The sequence below is a fragment of the Aulonocara sp. 'chitande type north' Nkhata Bay genome, linkage group LG1 (genome assembly GCF_057382095.1).
Source record: "Aulonocara sp. 'chitande type north' Nkhata Bay isolate Kocher_YH1m ecotype deep benthic linkage group LG1, A_spYH_male_GT1.1, whole genome shotgun sequence".
Taxonomy (NCBI): domain Eukaryota; kingdom Metazoa; phylum Chordata; class Actinopteri; order Cichliformes; family Cichlidae; genus Aulonocara; species Aulonocara sp. 'chitande type north' Nkhata Bay.
The window spans coordinates 24,951,826-24,970,524 of NC_141344.1; the positions used below are offsets into that span (position 1 = coordinate 24,951,826).

Genomic DNA, 18,699 nt, shown 5'->3' on the forward strand with positions numbered 1-18,699 from the left:
AATGTACCCTTACCTTACCCCAACTAAGACACACCAGTTCAGACAACACTGAAAAATACTGTGGAGGCACGAATAGTTTGCAGATTAACCAACCAGTCCATCAATTAGCTCACTTTAAACTTGATAGGCTGCTTTGTTACTTTCCAAGCACGACATCTTGTATTTCATAGAATACTTTACATTGAAATACTGCTATAGTAGTGAAAGTATTACTTTAAAATATGACGCTGTTTCCAGACAAAGATGAAATAAATGAATTAAAAGGCAGTTATTTGGTGTCGAAGATAATGCAGCACCACTTAAATGGCATGGTTCACAACAGGCTGTAAAGGGGTACAGTGGTACTGAAACCCACTGCATTCACAATACCAAGAAAAACTTGCACACTGTCTTTCTCAGTATGACTTCTCTATCTAAACCAATAGTTTCTCACGATAATGAAAGATCCGATCATTTTTTCTTTGAATAATTCCAAAGCCTTTCATTGCATTCGTGACTTGAATCTGCATTTTGCTATATCTCTTTGTCCAGAACATGTTGCAGACATGTGACCTGAATTTCTTCTCTCAACTTTCAAAATCTCGCCATCTGTGTTAGTCGTGCAGCTTGCTTTATCAGACTGATCACAGTTCCTCTCTTCTCTCCTGCAGTCCGTTCTACGGGGAGGACTTCTACTGCGAGATCCCGCGTAGCTTCAGGCACCTCTCCTTTTACATTTTCGACAGGGATGTCTTCAGAAGGGACTCCAGTATCGGTGAGTAGGCAACTGCTCCTCTCGATAAAAAAACCTCACCGTTTCACCTCTCGCTACGGGCGTAACGATTCTGAAACCAAGGCAAAATTCTGTAGTGTGAAACCCACCCCACCCACCCACCCTTTGCTTCAACTGTTGAGCTCTCTGTCCTCTGTCCCAGAGCAGGCATGCTGAGACAAACCTCAGTGCAGCAGCTCAGTGTATAAGTGTAAACACAGACAAACAAGTTATATGTTGCGTGGGGGGCCATGGTAAATATACTCACCACAGGTTTTTACTGTTCTTACTCAAACCTCCCACTGTTTTTAGGCATTGTCCTGTGATTGGATGTTAAATTGTTAGCCGTATCTGATTAGGCGCTTCCATCGTAGGCAGGCAGAGCCAGATAAGTGACAGAGTCACAACTCGAGATTTTTACAGGTTTAAATAAACAAAAACAGCTGCATGAGAGCATAATGCAGAACGATGCAAGCATGGCGGTGGTGTCGTTATTCTTTTTGCAAGGAAGTTTGTTTAGGTGGATGCACGCACCTGGTGAAACCATTCATTTGTGCTGAGGGTGTAAAATCAAAAATAGCACCTTAGTGAAGGTCACAGCTGACATTTAGCTGACTTAACCTTTTTCCATGCTCAGCACATCAGCTGTTAAATGAAAGGGAAACAGCCAGTCAGAGCGGAACAAGAGCGTCCCTCCCACTGATCCAGTCCAGCACCTACCGCAGACTCAACCACGCTTCACTTCCTGTGTTTTGATTTGCAATCGTGGGCGACTGGTCTCTCATACTTATTTCTACAGAACCATCAATAGGTACCAGTGTCTGTCTCCATGGCAACGTACAGACTCATTGATGTTTCATTGATGTTTTTCCCACGATCCAGGATCTCTCTGTTCTGGGTTGGGACACCTTTTCAAACACCATCAATTACAGCAACAGCTAAGGATGCATTATTTCCTTTTTAAAATGTTATTTTTTTTCTGCCCAAAACCTCTCATCTGAGGTTGGCAGTTTGGATTTTGAGGTGAAACATCAGAATAACTTGTACTGACATTCAGTTTTTAAACTGATGTTCTTGGAATTTGCACTTGTTTGGAAATTACTCCAAGAGACCTTCCCAACTTGTGTAAATCTTGAGTTCTCCTTAGATCTTCACTGAGTTCCTTGGACATTTCCATTGTTCTCAGTATTGATCAATCCAATGAGTGCTGTCAAACAAATCCTTTATTGCTGGCAAAGACAAACTACCAGCTAAAGTCAAACATGATCGTTACAGTTCAAACAAATCGTTAAAAGCCCCCAAATTATCGTGAAACATTGATGCCCACGATTATGGTATGTAAACTTGTGACCACAACTGCATATATATATATATATATATATATATATATATATATATATATATACACCATCATATATGTGTATCTGTATAGTGGGTATGACTGCTTTATCGCAGAACAATGTTTTGGCTACAAATACGTGTCAAAGGTGTGTGTTTGTTTGTGTGGGCGGATGTTTCTATCATTGGGTGTGTCAGTGTGTACTGGTGGGTTTGGATATGCAGCGTGGGTGTGTGTGAGGTCTCAAGCACCACACACACAAATGGAAAAATTTATGTGTGTGTGGGTATGTGTGTTAATGTCTGTGGGTGTTGCAAACCCCTGCTCTGACTGATTTCAGAAAAGAAATGACTGGAGTCATTTCCAGGGTACTGAAATGCACGTTGTTGTATTTCTGTGCCAGGTGACTGTGTGCATTAAAAAGCAATTGGCATGTGGTTTTACAGTACATGAGCAGACATGTAAGTATTTGTGTAAGAGTTTGTCAAGCATTCACGATCTACGTCACACTGAAGTACGCAGGCTTTTTGGGATGCATGAAGTGAGTTGTGTTTTTCAGCTCATTTATCTTTGTGTGCTAACATGTGCGTAGGCAAGGTTGCCGTGAAGAAAGAGGACCTGCAGAAATATCACGGGAAAGACACCTGGTTCCAGCTACAACCTGTCAGCGCTGACTCAGAGGTGCAGGTCAGTACAAAGACACGGAGACATACTTTTATAACAAAACTAAGTGTGCACTTTTCATCTCTTCCTCTCTTTTTGTACAATCTCTAGTTGTTGTTTTTTTCTACAGCTTTAAAGGGTTTTTATATCTCCCCTAAAAATGTGTACAGTTAAAATTGAAAGCTGGCATTAAATACTTTTAATGTCAGTCAACATTCAAAGCAAACCTAAACCATAAATCATCACTGGTAAGAGAAACCCTTTATTTGGGTCAGTCTTATAATAGCATTTCTAATTTCTCCACTTAATGCAAATTTAACAGTTCACAGCATTAATCCCATCACACAGCTGCACAGTCATGTTCCCCGTACACTGATAAGCTTCTTTGAAAATTTTCACAAAAAAACATAGTGTGAAAAAAGACATTGTATTAGATTATTGTAAGCCCACATTGCTTCATTATCACCCTCCTTTTATTTGTTGGTGCCACTGTTGTTTCGATGTGAGTTTATTCCTTTTGATTTTTAATATAAACTAAACACTTGGTGGCAAACACATTGTCAGGTAAAATCTTAAAGTCTCAAAGTCTTAAAATTTTAACCCAGCACATGAAAGAGCCCCAATTCGAGACCAGGTATAGACACAAATCTCTGGTAGGTTTGGATCAGGAAGGGGATCTGGTGTAAAAAATCTGACAAATCAAATATGTAGTTCCTGCTGCTGTGGCGACCGCCCCTGTGAATAACAGAGCACCTGAAAGAATAGGCTAGCTGACATTAGCTAGTGCTTGCTAATCAGAATCAATTCTGATTAGCCTTCAATACTGAATACTAGGCTAAGGTCACCTTCTCAACCAGGTGCGCCACAGTGGTACCCCAGCTAATGTTAGCTAACTTTCGCTAACAGTACCTCAAGCTAAACTTAGCAAACATGAATTTACATTACTTACCAGTCTTCATTTTATGTGTTGACAGCCCAGCTAATGTTAGCTAACTTTATCTAACACTAGCTGAAGTTTTTTAACATTAGCTGACATTTTCAAACATTAGCCTTCAGTACATGGGTCACCTGATCAACCCGGTGAGCTATAGTGGCACCTCAGCTAATATTAGTTGCCTTTAGCCAACATTAGCAGACACTAGTTTTTGATACATGGGTTGCCTGTGAGCTATAGTGGCAAACACTAGCTTAGGTCTGTCCTTAATCTAATATCAATTAGGGTACCTAATGTTAAGAACTTGTGTCACTTTACTTATTCATACAGTAAATCCTCTTTTAATAAGCTGTTTGGTTTAAGGGAAAAGGGCCCTGCTTAAAAATCATATTCCTGAAGATAAGGTACTAAACAGCACTGTTTTGGTACGGAAATACAAGTGTTTTAAATGTACTCATATCAAAACTTTTAAATATTACACCTTCCCTCCACCATGTATAGATGTAGTGCATCTGTGTGTTTGTGTCTGAATTGGGGCAGAACCCAAACAAACAGACTGTGTGTGCACCTGAAACATTTGAGACTGGAGGGTCAAAGTCACCTGCGTCTCTGTGTCTACATAAAAAACATTTGTTCACCTCTAAGAGTTAACGTGCAGCTTTTATAATATTACTCTATGCTCTCTATTTGCCATGAATGAATGAAATTAATGGCTAAATGTCAGCTGATTGACAGATGTGAGAGCTTATGTTTGGACTGCAGGTTTTTGTTTTCATTGACTCATCTTGTATGACAAAGATAAAAGAAGTGTTTGCGGGAAGATTAAAGGACAGCGCTGTATGAAAGGGTCGTTTTAATGTTCAGTGTAGCACTGTTTGCAGTCTCTCTGTTACCACTGATGTGTCTGTCAGTTGCTTTGTCCTCTTTCCCCTCGCTCACAGCCAGTCGCGGCAGATGACTCTCTTTGAGCTTGGTTCTGCTGGAGGTTACTTCCTGTTAAAAGGGAGTTTTTCCTTCCCACATTTACCAAGTGCTTGCTCGCAGAGGGGTTGTGTGATTGTTGGGGTTTCTTTCGTTTTAATATTGTAGGGTCTTCAACTTGTTGTTATGATATGTACAGATTTCGTTTTATAGCACTTGTCCACCATACTTATTTATTACATGTGCAGTATTCTCTACTATTCACTATTCAGCAGTGTCACTCACCCACACACATGCACACACAGAGTGTGAGACACAGTGAACAGTGAACAGTAACATCTGCAGACAGATGGGTGTGTGTAGCCCTAGAGCAGTGGTCTGAAACAGAGAGACATTCATGCGAGGAGCTGGGGAGAGGAAGGATGTGTGAGAGAATGAGACAAGAGAGAGAAAAGTGAATGTGATGGATCAGATGAAGTAGGAAGATAGAGTGTCTCTCTTCTCTTTTCAATAGAGGACACATTGTTTTGCCTGTGTGCACATGTGTGTGTAAAGTGTGCGTGTGTTTGTTCTCTCAGCTTGAATCGTGCAGAAAGAGCCAACGCCTGTAGGTTTGCATACTGATGCTGTTAATTAATGGAGTTTTTCTAGACAGCTGCATCGCTGCACTGTCATCATGTCATTAATCCAATCACTTCAGAGGAAGAATAACTTCAGCATGATGTTCAGGCTCAGCTATTTTCACAGTGTCTCTGTTACTGAAGGAATTCCACTTGTTCATGATTGTGTGTTTTTGTTTTGTGTGGGGATTTATTAGAGATAAATTACTCCGTATTTCTGTGTGTGTTGAATGAAACTCCCTCTCCATGGATCGGTCCTATTCTGAGAAACTGTTTCACGCCTTAGATAAGATTAAGAAACACCAAGTTTGCACCAGATTGCATGTCGGTTTCAGTTTCAGATTTAGCAGAAATTTGTCTTGTTACACAAACCAACTGTATTTCCTGTACACACATCAGGGTAAAAATCTGCAGAGGGCTGAATTTTATGCTGTGTTCTCAGTGGACAAACAATGGGCTAATAACAGGTGTCTCTGTTTTTGTGTCATGCAGGGAAAAGTGCACCTGGAGCTTCGTCTGAGTGAAGTCATCACGGACAGTGGCGTCATCAGCCATAAACTGGCCACACGGTGAGGCCACTCATACACACAAACACGTAAACACGCAAAAAATGCTTGGATTTAATGTACATTTTTTACCCGCATTGCCATACCATCTTTCTTTGTACCACTATGGTGCTAACAGGCGGTGACAAAGACACTTTTTTTGTACATGGCCCTTTGTTGTTTGAAAATGTGACTGTATTCACATGTGACTGGTAAACTTAAGCGATGAATAATGATAATTGTGCTCATGGATGAATTATTACGCTTACGACTGTGTGCGCTTGTTGGTTTTTCAGCCTTTGTAGCGTGTAGCAGTACAGGCTGATGACGAGCCAGCGTGGCTCTGTTCCCAGTGCACATCGTGGGTAAGGAGCTTAGAGTGGAAAGCAGCAGGTCATCTAGTCAGATTTCTCTAGAAAGACACGTGTACGGCAGAGACGGGGAGAGCCTTGTCCATTAAGCAAAAAAGTCTTAGCCATTATTAATTTACCGTTAAAGTGTTGTAAACTGGAGACCCAGCTTCATTCACGTCTTCAGAGTTGAGTCCCGTGTGGGTTTTTTACTAAGAGTTACATTTTAAGCACGTTGTTGTCTTGTGTAGTTTTTGTTTGATGCTACACACAGGGGGCTTTTTTTAAAAGCAAGTACATAGCTAGTTTCAGTTTCCATAAATCACAAAAACACAGATGATGGTTATATCAATTTAAACCCCCTTCCCATCTCTCAAAGGGAAAAACATGACATGCTGGCAGACGTTAGTACTCATTTTACAGCAGAATACCTCAAACACAAAGTCAGATATGTTTCTGATTGAACTCCACACCCCCTGAGGGTTTAGGACTACAACTATGAAGTAAGTGTGTAGCCTGCTGATTTATACTGAATGAATTCCTCAATTCAAGTGGTGTTTAAACTATTTTAAGAAACCACTATCACCCAAAAAAAGAAGCAGAAGCAGTAGGCTGTATTACGTTTTATTAAAATTACTGCAAAAGTATAAACAAAATAAGAAGAAGGCTTCAAAGTTTTTAGTCTTATTACTTTAGAGTATTCCCAGAGTTAAGATCTCTTCTTATCTTGTCTGAATTTATATGAAGTCAGACAGAGTGGCTCCATAGCCCTGAGTTTGACTCTAGGGGACACAAATCCCTTGGGAGTTGTATCAGGAAGGACATAGTGTGTAAAAATGTAACAGTGGCAAGTCCTTGTGAATTAGGTAGAGCTGAAAGCTGAAAGTAGGATATAAAAACAGACATAGCCACCATGACATCATGCATTGGTTTCTGAACTCTGCATTTTAATGCCTCAGTGTCAGCATGTTAATTTTGTGTACTTTTTTAATAACTAGAGGTTGGTGAGTTGACGTATAAGCTAGTAAAAACAAGCTTGTTTGGTAAGCTGTATCTGTACACTCTGCAGGTCGGTTTCACAGAAACAGATACCAGCTAATTAATGCCAAGCCAGAACCAACCTCACAACATGTCATAATTAGCTACACAGCGAACCATATCATTTGTCAGGTAATTTAATTATAAATGCTCCAAAAGGCACCAACACCACAAACCGAGAGGTCAAGCGTGACTGGAGTAACTGGAAGCTGCCTGTCAGTCAAACGGACTATGCCCTTAACTCTAAGACTTAACAGCTGTCTAGATAACAATATTTAGACTTGAGAGTTATAAGAATAAATTCCCACTGTATTTATGAGTGGGGAACATTTGCACTGAGACAATAAAATCTTTTTTTTGTGTTTTAATATCGGGCTATAAAAATGCATCTTAATACATGCTTAATACATACTATTAAGTATTGAGATACAAGTATATTAATGTAGAGTTGACATTTCAATGTGGGACTCAGCCTCAAGTGGTGATTAGAGGAACTGCAGTTTTTGACACTTTTTAGTCCCAGAGGTTATTGCTAGACTTAAAGGTACAGTGGGGAAAATCTCACCACTAGATGTCAGTAGATTGCAGATTCAGTTAACCGAATTCTGTTTTTTACCCCACTTAATTCAAGTGCATAACCCTAGCTACGGTGGCCACTGTAGGACAAACTTATTTTTAAAAAGACCCATTTTCAGGTGATAAAACATATCTATGATCCTTCACGGCTTCAGTCTAAAGGCGCAAATATGAATTAAAATTTGCCTTCACAAATTGTTCCAACTTTAGCGTACTGCTTATGTCTCTAGCTTGTCCCTAGTCGATCTTGACTGCTGTATTCTAGATGCCTCAATCTGACCTCTCAGTAATATCTACATGTAGTGCTACATGTAGCCTCGAGCCTTTAGGGATCAGTAACGGTTTGTAGTGCTCGCTTGTTTCTAATTTCCACCTTCAGTATTTCTTTTCCCCATTTCTCTTTCTTTTTTCTCTCAGCTTGCAACCGCAAATATCACTGACTCAGAGTCCCCTGAGGCAGTGTATCAGAGTTCATGCAGGCTCCTTGTGGGCCCTGTTTGGAAACAGACAGGTAAACAAAATGCTGAGAAAACTGATGACTCGAGACACTGACAGGCAGATTGGAGCTGGTCGTGTAAAACCATGGGGGACATCAGGAGATAACAAGTGCCTTATAACGTCCCTGCTCTCATATATCGCAGTGGTGTAGCCATCAGAGACACTGACTCATAATCACATCCACTCTATTTGTCTGGGCTGTGATGTAATTAGTTTCTCTTTTATTTGAGTGATATTGTTTTTGACAGGAAGCATGGGTGCAGCGGTGAAGCACATTAACCTAATATGAGTAATGTGGACTAAAACAACCAAAAAAAAGTCCGGATCTCCACCGCTGTCTGGCATGCCAGAGCTCACAGCAGTGATGAGGTAGCGTGGGGCCAGGATTGTAGGCCAAACAAGGGTTATATAAACAAGCTTACTGGCCAGGAAGTGCTCTGGCATTAGTGATGCTTAACCCAGCCCACTTCTTATTCCTTATTAGGGGACCTGCGTGTGCACGCGCATCTGTGTGCATACATGTGTGTCTATTCAATTGCGGGCAGCGCTTCTGTGATTTGCCGTGTGGTTCATCATGTGTTGTGACTAGTGGTGCATCACAAGTGGTGACACACAGGAAGTGATTCGTCCCGCTGGGTGTCCTGTTTGGATGCTAATCTCCTTACAGCATGATGTCATGGGGTAGGAGGACAGCGGTGACACGTAGACATAGATTACAGTGAATCACTCTGAAACATCATTTTACCGCTTCGTCCTGACCTTTTTTTTAGTGTACTCAGCCAGCGTTCGGTTAGTTTTTAGTTCTTTGTGCTTTAAAAGGGAACTTTTTAACAGCTTGCTTTTTGTAGCATATAAACTGTCCACGTCACACAAATAAGATGAAAAATATACTTACATTATACCATAGGGGAGAAATTAGAATATGCAAGATGTCAATAACTTAATAAAATGTGGCGATCATAGATTTTTATACTATAAAGTGTAAACAATCTTTATATTATCTACTTTAAAATGCAGTGTGTTTATTTATAATGAAAGAAGTGAAATAAATGTCATATTTTTTAGAAAAATCACAATTCTTGGGTGTCACTTATGGACCAAAAGCCTTCCTGTGTTTAGTTTCCTCTAAACTAAATCTTTGTCTATTTCCCTAAAGATACAGTTTTGATGGTTTTAATGTGATCTTATTTTCCTGTAACTTCTCACAAGTGACGCTTGGGTCGTGACTGTAGTTGCTGAATGGCGCTGGATTTAAAACTGGCACAGGCACTTGCCAAACAGCTCAGAGGGAATTACTTTCTTACATCTTTTTTTTTTCATGTGTTTCTCAGCACAGCCCGGTGGGGGATTTGTCCCAGAATGCCTCGATGGTCACTGTGTGCCAGCTGCTGGCATTCAAACTATTTTTCTAAATGAAACGTTCACACAGAATGATGGCAATGATTGGAATTTTTTTAAAAAAGAATAGTTTTATTCATTGGTTTTGTATTATTTTAAGATGTTGAGGGATTTTTTTTCAACCTGGTAAAGCCACACATTCTTGACAGGTGGACCTGAAGTCGCCACTTTGCGCTGGTGCAAACCAAGCTAAGAGCAAAACAAGTCTACAGGGAACGTGTATGCCCAGAAAACTCTTGTTTCAAATGACATCACCAGCCCAAGATGTCAGCACCCATTTCTGAGATGTGTTGGCCTCGCTTTTTCTTTGCACAATGACAGGAAGTGGTGACACATTGTCTGTTGTTAAATAGTCCGTGGGTAAAGCTGAATGGACATTTTCTCCAGGAAAGGCACAGGAGTGATTTAAAGACATTAATCATGGGTTAAACTGTATTTAGCCTGACCAGCAGGAAAAACATCCTTAAATTCTCACAAAGGCTTCAGATGTCACCAATTATCTCAAAAAGTATATGCAGGTGTATTCAGGTAAATTTCTTTAATGTCTTCAAATTAGAAAAAATTGATTCTTATATGAATTTTGAGCTGTATTGAGTCTTTTTTTTAGCACTAAGATACTGAGAACCTCCAGAATAAACTCAAATAATCACAAAAGCACAGTCATCTACTTTTTGCATGCAGGTTGTTTGCTGGTTGTTTACCTCCACAGAAACTTGCATATGTGGTCGGATGCTACGTGCACAATAGCAATTATTTCTGTGTTGATAATAGCTTCTTTTTTGTTCTTATCCTATAGGCGGGTTGACTAGAGGTCTGAGGCTCTTACTGGGTGTGCAGGGCTGGGAGATTGGGTGTCAGCTCTCAATGATCTTGACAGTACTCATGACCCTATTACGAGTAATATCATTAACTGATTATGTAAAGTGTAATGGGGCTTTAAGAGTCCTCCAGGAGTATATTCAGACGGTTTTGTTTTACCATTGGTATTTGGCGATCTCTTCATCCTTCACCTTTTTTTTCTTTTGCTGCTATTTTTAAATGAAGGAAACAGTTGAGCCAACTCCTCTTTTATTAAGGATTGGAGATTAGAACACCTGAACTTAAAATAATTAGTATATTGTAAAGAACATCTGGGTTTTTACAGCTGTTATTGTGACACAACTTGTAGGACTATGATGTGTGTGTGTGTGTGTGTGTGTGTGTGTGTGTGTGTGTGTGTGTGTGTGTGTGTGTGTGTGTGTGCTCATTCGCTGATGTTCACTTCGTCTGTTTCTGCAGAGTACTGGAGTGCCAAGGTCTTCCGATTGTCAACGGCCAATGTGACCCCTACGCTGCCGTGTCCTTGCTAGGTCCTTCAAGGTGTGAGATCTTACACAATTAAGTGTGATTTTAGAAGTCAGCATTTACAACTTTATCACGTTTAGCTTTGAATATACATGGATGTGGATGATTTATCTCCATCTGCTTTTCTTTACCGCTCAGGTCAGAAGCCAAGAAGACTAAGGTGAAGAGAAAAACCAACAATCCACAGTTTGAGGAGGTTTTCTATTTTGAGGTAGTGTGTCAAGAAATGAAAAAATATATATATTAACAATACAAATAAGTGTAATTGTCAATTTTCCAGTTTCATGTAAAATGTGGCCTGATTCACAATCCCAGTTCCTCTGAAAGGCCATTGACCTTATAATTCTCTTTATTACACTTGAACGAGGTTATTGATGAGTTAAACTATTGTGTTTTACTTGGGGAGGGGTTATTCCCAAATTACTGATAACTATTCGTGAACAACACCTCATTTTTGTATCAAGTTAGAGGTTTTCATGGCTAGTGAAAAACCTCGAACCTCATATGTTCCTCCCACTGAATGAGCAGTGGTATTTGCACAGGCTTCACATACATTAAACACGAGCTGAATTATTGATTTTTAGAATCTAAGATAGTAAATTGTGGTCTGTATGAAGAGCATAACTACGTAGAGCCCTCATAGCTATTGACTCCAAGGCTTTGGGGCAGTGTGGCAATGCCAGGTGTTTGCTATCACTCTGTTTTTGACATAATATCCTGTTAGCTCACTCGGGCATGTTTGCTGGAAGTTTAGGAGCAGGTTTGCTTCCAAAGTGGGCTTTCAGGCAGCGAGGCATTAAAAAGACAGGAACTGAGGGGAGGCATAAGATAAATAATTGGGGGCGGGGGGGTTTGAGCTGTGATTACTAATTGTAGAAATAAAGCAGACATTGTAACTTTTACAAAAACAAGCGTGGCTAATAAACAAATGCTAACAAGCTAATGTATAGTTAGTATCAACAAGCTACAGTCATGTGAAACAGAAAGTTTTCACGGGATTTCGTGCACTCATGTGAAAGACTAAGTACAACCTTACTTCTCGGTCAGTATCATCAAGGTGCCGTTAATTAAATCCACTCAATTAACTGATCATCAGCAAGTGTGATCACCTCTTTAAAAGCAGAAGTTTTAGCTGTTTGCCTTTCTGGAAAATCTATGTTTGCACAATGCCACGATCTTTATAAGAGTGGACGTCCCAGCAAATTCACCCCAAGGTCAGAGCGTTGCAATGATCCAAGAGGAAAAAAGCTTTTTTTAGAGAGAAAAAAAAACATGGCAGCACAGCTTAGCAACGTTACATGTGAACAAATTAGAAAAATGTTCTTTGGAAAAAAAAACACTCTCTTTGCATTAGCTTATATGTAAAGATATTTTTCATACACCCCCTATCACACTGACCCCGTTAACCCTCGCTCACTCTGACATTTTTGTGTTTGCTCCTCCTTCTCGCTGAGGAACTTACTCTGCCGTGGCCTCCTCGTTGCAGCACCAGCAGACAGCAGGACAAGACTGTGATTGATTCAGACAAACCAAACAATCTGGCCCATTGATTTCTAGCCGACAAGAACGTCCTATTTATTCCTAACCACCACATGAACACAACTGTGCATTGCCTGTCATGCTTTCAGCTGGCAGCACCTCCCCCCTCGCTCTAACATAGCCCATCCATCATATTTCTGTCATGTGATCAGATTTTTTGTTTCATTGCTTCAAAATGTCTTTTCTTACTGCCCCAAACCAGCGTGAGCGAGATCCTCTTTTGCACCCAAAATGATTTAAAATCGTTTTTTTTTAATAGGATGTAAACAAATTGAAACTTTCTCCATTTCTAGGTAACGCGGCCATTGAGCTACACAAAGCGGCAGTTTGACGTTGAAGAGGAGGATGTTGACAAACTGGCGCTGAGGTGAGTCAGTTTGCTGTCTTGTCTGTGCCGGGATCAGCGCTGAACTTGGCATGGCGTCAAGCCTCTCTGGTGTTTGATCGGTTCCATGCTCTTTGTGTTCAGGGTGGACCTGTGGAACGCCAGCAATCTGAAGTTTGGGGATGAGTTTCTGGGAGGTGTGCGTGTGCCCCTGCGGGTCCTGGGTCAGGCCGGAGTACACGACGCATGGTGAGAAAAAAACAGGGCACACATTCCACCCTCCACCCAGTCCTCGCTTTAGGATTACATGTTACAACTGTCCGTTTTTAATCCAGTCTAGTTTTAAAGATGTTATAAAACGACACTTTTTCCTGTGCAGGTACTTTCTGCAGCCCAGGGAGAACGGGGGGAAGTCTGTGAAGGTTGATGAGCTCGGCTCTCTGCGTCTGAACATCGTTTACACCGAGGACCACGTCTTCCCCTCCGAACACTACACTCCGCTCAGAGATCTGCTGCTGCACTCCGCTAATGTCGAGGTGTGTGCACCTGCTCTGCTAACCCCTCCCCCCCACTCAAATACTGTTAATCGTGCTGCTAACCGCCGTTTCTCAACCCCCCTCCTCTGTGTTCAGCCCGTTTCAGCGTCCACAGCTCATACTCTCGGGGAGGTGTGTCGAGAGAAGCAAGAAGCCGCCATCCCTCTCGTGCGTCTCTTTCTTCATTACGGCAAAATAGTGCCTTTCATCAGCGCCATTGCTCATGCTGAAATTAACCGCACACAGTGAGTGACTCATTACAACTTTTAGACCAGTATTTGTTTGTTTTCACTCCAAATTCTCACTTTTTTGTTCTTTTCGCAGGGATCCAAACACCATTTTCAGGGGAAACTCGCTGACTTCTAAGTGCATCGATGAGACCATGAAGCTGGCAGGAATGCACTATCTCCAAGTCACGCTCAAGCCAATTATAGATGAGGTGTGACACTTTGATGTCAACACGTTTTTCATTTCCCCGAGTTACGTTTGAAAAATCTCTCATGAAATAATAATCGCACGCTTTTCTAACTCGCCACAGATCTGCACTGAACACAAGCCCTGTGAAATCGACCCCGTCAAGCTCAAAGAGTCAGAAAACCTGGAGACGAACAGGGTAAGAAGGAGAAACCAAAGAAGTCTGTTAGTTTGTGCCGGTGCGTGTTTTCTGACTCCTGCTCTTCACACCTCAGGAAAACCTTCGTCACTATGTAGACCGCATCTTCAACGTTATCACAACCTCTGGTGTTCGCTGTCCCACCGTCATGTGTGATATCTTCTTCTCTCTGCGAGAGTCTGCTGCCACTCGTTTCCAAGGTAACCTGGAGAATGAATGGCTTAGAGGGGGATGAAAAAAGCTGCTAATATGAAACAGGAAATAAAGGATGGTAAAGGATGTGCAAGATGTCCAAGGACACTTTTTTTTTCTATTCACTCAGAAACAGAAAGGCTTTTTATGCTCTGTTAAACACTTAAACCTCCTTTACAACCCTTAAGGTCATCTGTAACACATTATGAACTGTGTCTCTTATACTGTGCTGCCTCCTGTTGGCCATTACATGGCACTGCATTCATTCAGAACGAAGAAGCTTTTACATGTTTTCTTTGTGTGGATATCCTGCATCAGTCCTGTTTTTGTGAAGTTGTGGACTTTCAGAACAGGTCTAATCAAAACTTTCTGTTTTCTGCTCTCTAGTTGACCAAGACGTCCGATACACAGCAGTGAGCAGTTTCATCTTCCTCCGTTTTTTCGCTCCAGCCATCCTCTCTCCAAACCTGTTCCATCTACGACCGCACCATCCGGTGAGTTTGATGGTTAACCCTTTAACGCCTAGTGCAGGGGTGTCATAAATAAGGCCTGGGGGCCAGAATCGGTCCAGCAAAGACCCCAGTCTGACCCACTGGACGGCTTTGGAAAATGGGAAGGGGAGGCATGGATTTGGACCTTTTAACTGTGTTTTTTTTTAATAGTTTTTACAGCCTTTCCTACTAATAAAGACCTCCACCACTGCCTTTATAGTACACAAAAATAACTAAGTTGTAGATAAACAATAACAATTAAAACACAGAAAAGTTTGCAGTGAGATACCAGATCTTTTTCTGGAGCTTTACACTTTTATTTGTGCTGACAGATTTATTATTTGCCATATTTATTTATATTTATGAGCCAGATGTAGCAAATATTATTCATTTTTATTAATGTAATAAAAGTTTAATAAAGAACAAAATATTTTTTTTGGCAATTATTTCATGATTCAGAGCTAACCAAGTTTAAACATTCCTGCTTTACTTTTTTGTGCTCTGGTCCTGCTTGAGAATTTTATTTTATTCGCCCTTTCCTGCCCTCAGGACCCTGCCACTTCGAGAACCCTCACCCTCATATCTAAGACGATCCAGACCCTGGGGAGTCTTGCCAAGTCAAAATCTGTGAGTTTCTCAGCTCAGCGTGCAGTTTTTCTGTTTTCGTTCCTGTCTCTGAGCTGGACTTCCTTTGTATTTCAGTCTAAGTGTTCAAAAATGCTGACCTCTTGTCTCTTTACATACTTTTTTTTGTGTCCTTCAAGGCCAATTTCAAAGAGTCTTACATGGCTGCTTTTTACGACTACTTCAACGAGCAGAAATATGCAGACGCTGTGAAGAATGTGAGTGTTTGATCTTTGATTTTCTTTCACGTTTCTTGCATTCAGTGAATTTTTGCCTGTCAGCACACACACGATCAAATAGTCTTTTAGTCTTGCGTGTCACAAGTAGAATAAACACAGATGAACAGATAATAAATGAGTGAATAAAATGATGTGAAAGCATTCATTTTACAGATATAAAAAAACTGGGATGGCACATGAGCCCGACCCAGACTTTTACCACAGCAATAAACGTTTTGATTGATGGCCTTCTTATGCTTAACCTCCACAGTTCTTGGATCTGATCTCCACGTCTGGAAAATGGGATCAAAAGAGCATTGAGACGCCAATCATGCTCAAAGAGGGGTAAGGAGCCTGCTTTCTAAAACTTTTTAAGATGCAGACTATAAACAGCTCCAATACTTCTCCTCCGAGATTCTTCTTCGTTAGATAGGTGGTCATATCCACAGTGGCCACTTTATTAGGTATACCAGTTTAACTGTCCATTAAAGCAAATATCTAATCAAGAACTAATTTAAGCCAATGGAACGGCAACATCAAGGCATGCAAAAGAGCGTCTCTAAACACACAATACATCAAACATTGATCTGACCATCTTCTGATGACTGCTGGAGGCTGCTGCCCATATTTGACCATGTAATGAAGCTCAAATCATCATTAGTTTCTTTAACATGACAATGGGTTCACTGTATTAAACTATATTAAAATGCCCTCCACCCTCCCTGGATCTCAATCCGTCTTTGGGGTGTGGTGGAACGTGAGATCACATCATGGATGTGCAGCCGATAAGTCTGATCCCCCATTTCCCGTCTTTATGCAAAACTAACCTAATCTGACTGTCAGACTAGACCTTTGCGTTACAGTGAAGCAGATTCAGCCTTTACATACCTGACTCCTTAAAGTAAACATTTCCGGAAAAGCTCCATCTGAGGTAGTAAACAGATTCTTTTGTGCTGACACGTTGGCTTTTCTGATGTTTCTAATGAGGCATTAAAGAGGAGGAGAGTTTCCATTTGACATTAGTTGTGCCAGCAATTCACTCACCAGCATCCCCACCCTCTTTTGTTTCTGCAACTGTGCGTAGGAGTGTAAAACTCACTATAAAGAGGGTTGATGGGAAGGGGTCAAAAGGCACGAAGGGCAGGTAAGAGATTCTCTATATAAAGGCTTTGCCCCTTGAGACCCCCCTACTGTTTGTGCACTGTGTCCCCACCTAAATCAGTCCGGGTATTTTTTTTTCTCCCACCAACATCATGCGCTGTGGTAGATGCTGCTGCACTTTACTTTATATCTGACCTGTATACAAGTGGTCTGTCTTGTTGTACTATCTGAAACTCTTATTATCTGCTCTGGATTTTAATCTTTCTGCATTTACATGGCAGTAGACCGACGAATACACTGGCTGTAATGGTATAAAGTAAAGTGTACACATTTAAGCCTGCTTACTTAGGAAGTGTAACCAGTGTTGATGGCCATAATTTGTTGTTCCTCCAAATGCCAGACATGCTTAGTGTGACCGCAGGGGTGGGTTACTGCAGTGATTGTTAACCAAGGGTACAGTATGTCACGAGAGGGTGTATTTTATTAAAGTTAAAACACAAACAAAACAAAAATTATATTTTATATTTCATTTAGTTAAAAGTTTATAGTAAAATAGTAAAAAATAATTCAAAGTAATTGTCAAAAGGGGAAATAGCTAGCTAAAATAATTGCAAAAAGTATAAATTGGCAAATGCTATCCGGTTGTTCAGTGATGACGCGATGAATCCTACTTCCGGGCCTAAAGTAGTCTGCGTTTAATATGGCTTTTGTGTTGTTAACATGTTTAATGTTATGTATTTTCTTCTATTTAATCTCAAAAAGCTCCTAAAACAGTCAGTGATCACTGTTGACCTCCCTCAGCTTTTATTACCGCTAATCATTTATTTAAGCTCAGTTTTTAAAACCTTAGGATGTAACTACAGCCCAGCCCATGCAGCAGTATATGAATGACTAACCTCGTATTATGGATGGATTATCTCAGTTGTTCTCCTGGCTGAAGTTTGGTCCTTTTACAGCATCCTGCCATGCGATTACATTTGTTCCTGACCACCGAGAACACTCACGTTAACTTTTATCGAGTGGAAAAAAGTTAGCTTGTTTATATTATGCTAACATAGCTGTGTCGCTAGCGGTCACGTAGCACATCATTATATACCAGCTAGCCCAACTTCAGTTGGGCTAGCTGTTTAGTTTTCTGTCTTCATTTATGTTGGAAGTGATAGCAGAGCTTTACGTTTTAATTTGTTTCCAAAACCCCGCAGTCAGGACATGCTATATTGTATTTAGAAGCTAGCGAGCTAACTCCCTGCTAACTTCTAACTCCGTTACATGTCATAAATTCCGTTTTCATGGATGCCTGGATGTTAAACTCAATTGTTACACCTGGTAGAGCAGAACGCTGATCATTTTATTAAAGATGAAAGACTTTAGACAGTTTTTCAACTCTCAGTAATGCCATAGTGATCGATTGATATATGGACCTGCAGCGGAGTTTAGGTCCAGACACGGCTAGTGACGTCAGACTGAACAACCGGATACTGCTATAAAATGATGAAACTTTGGATATGACAAAATTAAGATTAAGCAATTTTATTTATTAGCTATACATATGCATTTACAGTTAAAATAGCAAGCTACAACTGAGTAAGACTCTGACTTAACATTACAGATAAAAAGGCAAAGTTTCCAATTAAACATGAAAAACTGTTAAAATTGGTCACTAAATATAATCAATAGCTGTTGAATGGAGTGAGCTAAAATATGACTAAAAAGGTAGTCAAGTCAGTCGTTAAAAATGTGGTTAGCAATTTAAATTGTTAGCTAAAAATTTGATTTATAGTGAAGTTAGCTCAATAAAAGTTAGTTGTCAGCTAATTATATGGTTAAACAAGCACAGCTTCTAGTCAAACACTGGTCACTAAACACAATACGTAGCTGGTAAATAGAGTCATAGCTAAATCTATAACTAAAAGGTTGGGAATGATTCGTTTAAAAAAAAAAGGTTAGCAGTTAAAATCGTTAGCGAAAACTATGGCTTTACAGTTAAAATGCCTCAGTTTAAGTTAAACGCTAGCTAACAATATGAAGTTACCACAGTTTATGGTTAAGCATGCTAAACAGTTAAACTAAAGGTCAATTGTTA

At 40.4% G+C, this 18,699-nt stretch overlaps 1 protein-coding gene across 4 annotated transcripts in view; it reads left to right on the plus strand.

The window, feature by feature from the left end:
• The window catches only part of rasa3 (RAS p21 protein activator 3), a 39,995-nt gene that overhangs the window by 14,665 nt on the left and 6,631 nt on the right, over positions 1 to 18,699 (plus strand). For 2 of the 4 annotated variants that reach the window (XM_086289973.1, XM_086289981.1), the window contains exons 3-19: positions 651 to 754; positions 2,683 to 2,777; positions 5,721 to 5,797; positions 10,912 to 10,992; positions 11,116 to 11,188; positions 12,810 to 12,883; positions 12,986 to 13,090; positions 13,221 to 13,377; positions 13,474 to 13,622; positions 13,702 to 13,816; positions 13,916 to 13,990; positions 14,067 to 14,190; positions 14,570 to 14,676; positions 15,223 to 15,300; positions 15,438 to 15,515; positions 15,787 to 15,860; positions 16,600 to 16,659. In XM_086289973.1, coding sequence (XP_086146099.1) covers positions 651 to 754; positions 2,683 to 2,777; positions 5,721 to 5,797; positions 10,912 to 10,992; positions 11,116 to 11,188; positions 12,810 to 12,883; positions 12,986 to 13,090; positions 13,221 to 13,377; positions 13,474 to 13,622; positions 13,702 to 13,816; positions 13,916 to 13,990; positions 14,067 to 14,190; positions 14,570 to 14,676; positions 15,223 to 15,300; positions 15,438 to 15,515; positions 15,787 to 15,860; positions 16,600 to 16,659 — 1,626 coding nt within the window. The remainder of the gene's footprint in view (positions 1 to 650; positions 755 to 2,682; positions 2,778 to 5,720; positions 5,798 to 10,911; positions 10,993 to 11,115; positions 11,189 to 12,809; positions 12,884 to 12,985; positions 13,091 to 13,220; positions 13,378 to 13,473; positions 13,623 to 13,701; positions 13,817 to 13,915; positions 13,991 to 14,066; positions 14,191 to 14,569; positions 14,677 to 15,222; positions 15,301 to 15,437; positions 15,516 to 15,786; positions 15,861 to 16,599; positions 16,660 to 18,699) is intronic. The other 2 variants (XM_086289989.1, XM_086289998.1) reach the window with 1 other exon arrangement.